Here is a 4,348-nt window from a genome sequence, read left to right on the forward strand (position 1 = left end):
GCAGTAGCAGTAGCAGTAGCGGTAGCAGTAGCAGTAGCAGAAGCAGTAGCAGTAGCAGTAGCAGTAGCGGTAGCAGTAGCAGTAGCAGTAGCGGTAGCAGTAGCAGTAGCAGTAGCAGGAGCAGTAGCAGTAGCAGTAGCAGTAGCAGTAGCAGTAGCAGTAGCAGTAGCAGCAGCAGTAGCGACCTGATCGGAATCCGTTTGGGCGCGCTGCCCCCCCGCACACCTGCAGCCCATGGCTCGGCCCCCTCCATGCGTCCCGGGCGCCTCGCCTCGTGACATGACCTGCCCCAGCCCGCCCGGCCCGGCGGCCCGGCGGCCCAGCGGCGGGGCGCGAGCAGCAGCCTGTGCATCACTTTTGTTTTCACGGGCTCGGCGCGCCGCTCGACACTTACTTTGGGGGTCGGGAACGAAGTCACTCACGACGGCGATATTATTGCGTCACCTCCTGTCCTGTCACACAGAGCGGCGCGCCTCGAAAGAAAGGTCCTCTACTTTTTCGTCTTTCTCCTCCTCCTCCTCCTCCTCTGCCCTACCACCCCACTCACGTCCGAGCACTTATTGCAGCTCAGTCGAACGGGCGGCCCGCGCGGTCGGTCAGTGCGTATACGCGGGCACCTTTGAGTCGCCGCATGTACGCGTGTGTTCCGTAACTTAATTGGGTCACAGTCGGACCGCTCTCCCACGAGAGTGCGACCTTGAGGGTCGTCCGCGAGGCGTGCTGGCAAAGGTAATTGGAGGTATCTGTGGTGGCAGGTGTCGGAGCTATCTTGGGAGAGGTACGGAAAACGATTGACGTTTTGGGGCGTGATGGGATAGGAATGTGACATCCGCCAAGCTTCGGCTCCCACGTTAGCGCCGTCTACATTTAAATATCTTACTGGAAACACACGTGTAAGGCTTGATACCATATTTTGCAAGTGCCAAGTTGATTTGACGCTCGATTTGCTGCCTTTGTCGACGCACTCACAAAAAAAGCACTCATTCGAAAACATCAAAGAAATTTACAGGATAGAAATCTTAAAAAATTAAACAGTTCCTAAAGAGGGGTCTGAATGACGATAGAAATCTTAAAAAATTGAACAGTTTCTTAGGAGGGTCTGAATGATGTCCCCTCCAGTTTTCTGTGTTCCATTGACGTTTCCTTTTGTCACAACTTCCCATACTTGTTTGCAGATTTGTCGCCATGCCGCCATCCGCCCCTGACATAACTCTGGACAGCGGCACCAAGAAACACCCTGACGGTGAGTGATTGGATATATATTTCAACGTCCCCCTCGAACAACCCAAGCGGGCTCGTATAGGAAAGTAAAGTGTGCATGTCCACGAGACAAAGTACAGAAAGCAAGTCTCCTGTACTTCTTTACCTATTTGGTGGGCGCGGCCATATCGCCGGCGGCAGGCTAGGCACGGCCCATACGGCGGCGGCACGCGTCCCTCGAGACGAGAATTCGCAATCAGCTGTTGGCCCTGGCCGGCGCTGCTGGTGAGTGCGGCTCCCGACACGGCGGCGGGGGACTGTATGAGGGACTCGCCTATGAGGACCCCACGAGAGGGTTTATACAGTTCGTTCAACCGACCCTGCGGCCCTGGTGGTGGGGTAATTGCGAGAGCCACGCCGCGCCAAGTCTGCGAGAACGACGTGTGAACGCATTACTAGAGTGTCGCGAAGGAGGCGCGCGCGCTTCCCAGCCGCAGCACGCTGGCGTGGGTGGCAAGGAATTCACTAACAAAAAAAACGAAAAAAAAAACGTACACAGTCCAAAAAAATATTTAAAAAATCAGAAAATCAGGGGGTAAAACGAAAAAACAAAGATAGGAAAAGGAAATAAGAAAAACTCCGGAAAATATTTTTTTTTTTCAGAAAAATTAAGACAAATCACGAAGAATTGTGAACTACTACCCTTTGGCCCACCCGCCCGCACTCTGGCGTGGCTCCGTCCAGCCCCGCGGCAGACTCGAGGAGAGGGAAGTCCCACCCGCGCTTTAATAGGGTACCCGTGTTTACAGAGCGTCGAGTCAGAGGCGAGAGGAGCGACGTTAAGTGTGTCTGTGTGAGCGGCCGAGCAACACAGGACAGGTGTAGTGATTTAGGCCCTCGCTTGTCCGCGCGTCGCACCAAACCAGGCCGGGCAGAAGGGTATGGAAAAAAATAAACAAGGTAGTCCATACGCGGAAAACTGTATTTAATATAAAATAAAATGCAGACCTGAAAATTGGTTTTTAAGTAAAACAGCACACAATTATTACGAGTGGTGGAAAACGCCGTTTTGGACTCTCGTGTTTTAAAATGAGTAATTTTGTCGCGGGACTTTCAACATTAAGTAGCTCGTTTTAAATTTTTGACGTGCGTGTTTGTGTGTGCGTGCCACGCGGAGGTGTCGGGAGGGAAGTGGATTCCACGCGGCCATGTGACTTTTGTCGTCTCCAAGACGAGACTCGGCGGCGGCAGGGATCGGAGCCGGCGGAGACGCCCGCGCCGCCGCCGAATAGTTTGTTATTATTCCTAGTGGTTGCGGCGGGCGGGCGACTCGCGGTGGAGGTGAAGTGGCGGAGTGGGGTGGAGTGGGTTGGGGCGGGGCGGGGCGAGCCGTCCGAGGTGGCATTGTGTGTGGCACGCTCAGCAGAGGGCCTGCCCGAGCCGCGCCACTTGTCACGGTGGTTATTACCGCCTCCTGGGCCACGTGTTCCGCTAATCATTTTTTGGTTGGAGCCTCTTTGCGCCCTCCCCCCTCCTTCCTCCCCACCCCTTCCCGCGCGAATGCCCGTTCGTCTTGAACGTCACCGCCGCGCGTCTTTTGTTTCTCCACAACTTTACTTTAAATACTTCTCTACTAGCCTCCCTCTCTCTCCCTCTCTGTGTCCAGGAGACCACGGGCTGTCGGCCAATCACCAGCGAGATGCGGCGACGACCGACGGCTTCGCCATCCTCAACCCGGGAGCAGAGGACGAGATCGTAAGTGGGGAGCGACGCTGTTTGATCAGCGGAAGCGGGCAGGTCGCACGGCGCCCCCGTCTGTCTGTATGGCGTATATTTATTTTCGCTCGTGCGGTTTAAAGTTCCCTATTCGCGTGACATGACGACGCCTGCGCGCGATAACCTAACCTGCAGCGAGCGGCACGCCGCAACGCAAATAGACATACCGCGCCTCTTTGCAAGGGTCGAAAATTCTGGGGTCTGGAAAATTTTCCGTTTTTTCTTTTTCGGGAAGTTTCCAGAAATTTTCCGGAAACTTTTCAGGGCTTCCAACCCGCGAGGAGGACAAGGTACACCCGTCGAGGGTCTGAGCCCCTGCGGCCATATTGAGTATGCAAACCCGCGCAACACTGCTCGTGTATTCACAGTTACACCCGGTACAGCCCTGGTCAGCTGGTCAGCAGAAGTGAGTCGTCGAAGACGTCACGTCCCCGTCGTCTGTCTCCTCTGCGTGAGCCGGCGTGAGCTGCCGGCAATTACCGGCGCGCACCAGGGCGGGGCGGGGCGGGACGAGGCACGGGCTGGGCGCGGGCACGGGCTTACCGGGCGGGACGAGCAGCAAACGAGCGTCGTTATTACATTCCCACCGTGCTCTGTGTTGTGTGTGACTGCGGTTGTATTCATCGCGAACAAGGCACATTATACACAGAAATTACGAACAAAAATGTTACTCCCCTGAGGAGAGCGGGGGAGAGTGGGAGAGGAGGGGGGAGGGTATAAAAAAGATCTATTGTAAAGGAGAGAAAATTATGTCCGTGAATTGTATCATAATTGGCTTTCAGGCGTGCACTACGTACCTTGTACGGACCGTGAACAAAGCAAGCGTAGTATTTGTTTAAAACCAACATGTTTCTCCAACTCGCAAATTACTGGTGCTCGGCGCTCGACGCCTGCGAGACTCGGGGTAGGCCACCCCGCAGCACACACATGCACTGCATCTTAAGATATTGCCTACCCATCAGGCGCTATGAGGGCTAGCATGTACTGTATCGGCTCAACTTGGCTGGTATGTAAACGACAAATGACAGGCTTGTTTTCTGGATAATCCCCTGGGATCGTGATGATGGCCCACCCCGCACGGTCGCGCCTACCCCGCACGGGGTGCAGCATAACTACAAAAGTGGGCTGGCCGAATCAGCCGCGTCGCGTATCTCCCAAGTTTATGCGACCAATCGTCACTGCTGCCCTTGTGTGTACAGGAGGTGCACGGCTACAGGCGCTGCTGGCTGCGCACCAGCCTGTGCTGGGCGCTCGTCATCCTCACGCTGGGCTCGCTGCGACTGCTGCTGCACTGGTACCCGCAGTGGCTGCTGCGCGCCACGCATCGCCGATGCAGCCTCGCCCAGGCCTCCAAGCTCCTCGCCGTGGTGAG

At 55.6% G+C, this 4,348-nt stretch overlaps 1 protein-coding gene across 1 annotated transcript in view; it reads left to right on the forward strand.

Annotated features, from left to right (window-relative positions):
• LOC113217482 (polyamine-transporting ATPase 13A3-like) overlaps positions 1–4,348 on the forward strand; it is a 28,138-nt gene that overhangs the window by 16,716 nt on the left and 7,074 nt on the right. Inside the window, exons 2-4 of the mRNA XM_026437393.2 lie at positions 1,176–1,243; positions 2,867–2,955; positions 4,176–4,343. Of these exons, the coding sequence (XP_026293178.2) occupies positions 1,186–1,243; positions 2,867–2,955; positions 4,176–4,343 (315 nt within the window). The 5' untranslated portion in view covers positions 1,176–1,185. The remainder of the gene's footprint in view (positions 1–1,175; positions 1,244–2,866; positions 2,956–4,175; positions 4,344–4,348) is intronic.

The sequence above is a fragment of the Frankliniella occidentalis genome, unplaced genomic scaffold (assembly GCF_000697945.3).
Source record: "Frankliniella occidentalis isolate FOCC.00 unplaced genomic scaffold, Focc_3.1 Scaffold71, whole genome shotgun sequence".
Classification (NCBI taxonomy): Eukaryota; Metazoa; Arthropoda; class Insecta; order Thysanoptera; family Thripidae; genus Frankliniella; species Frankliniella occidentalis.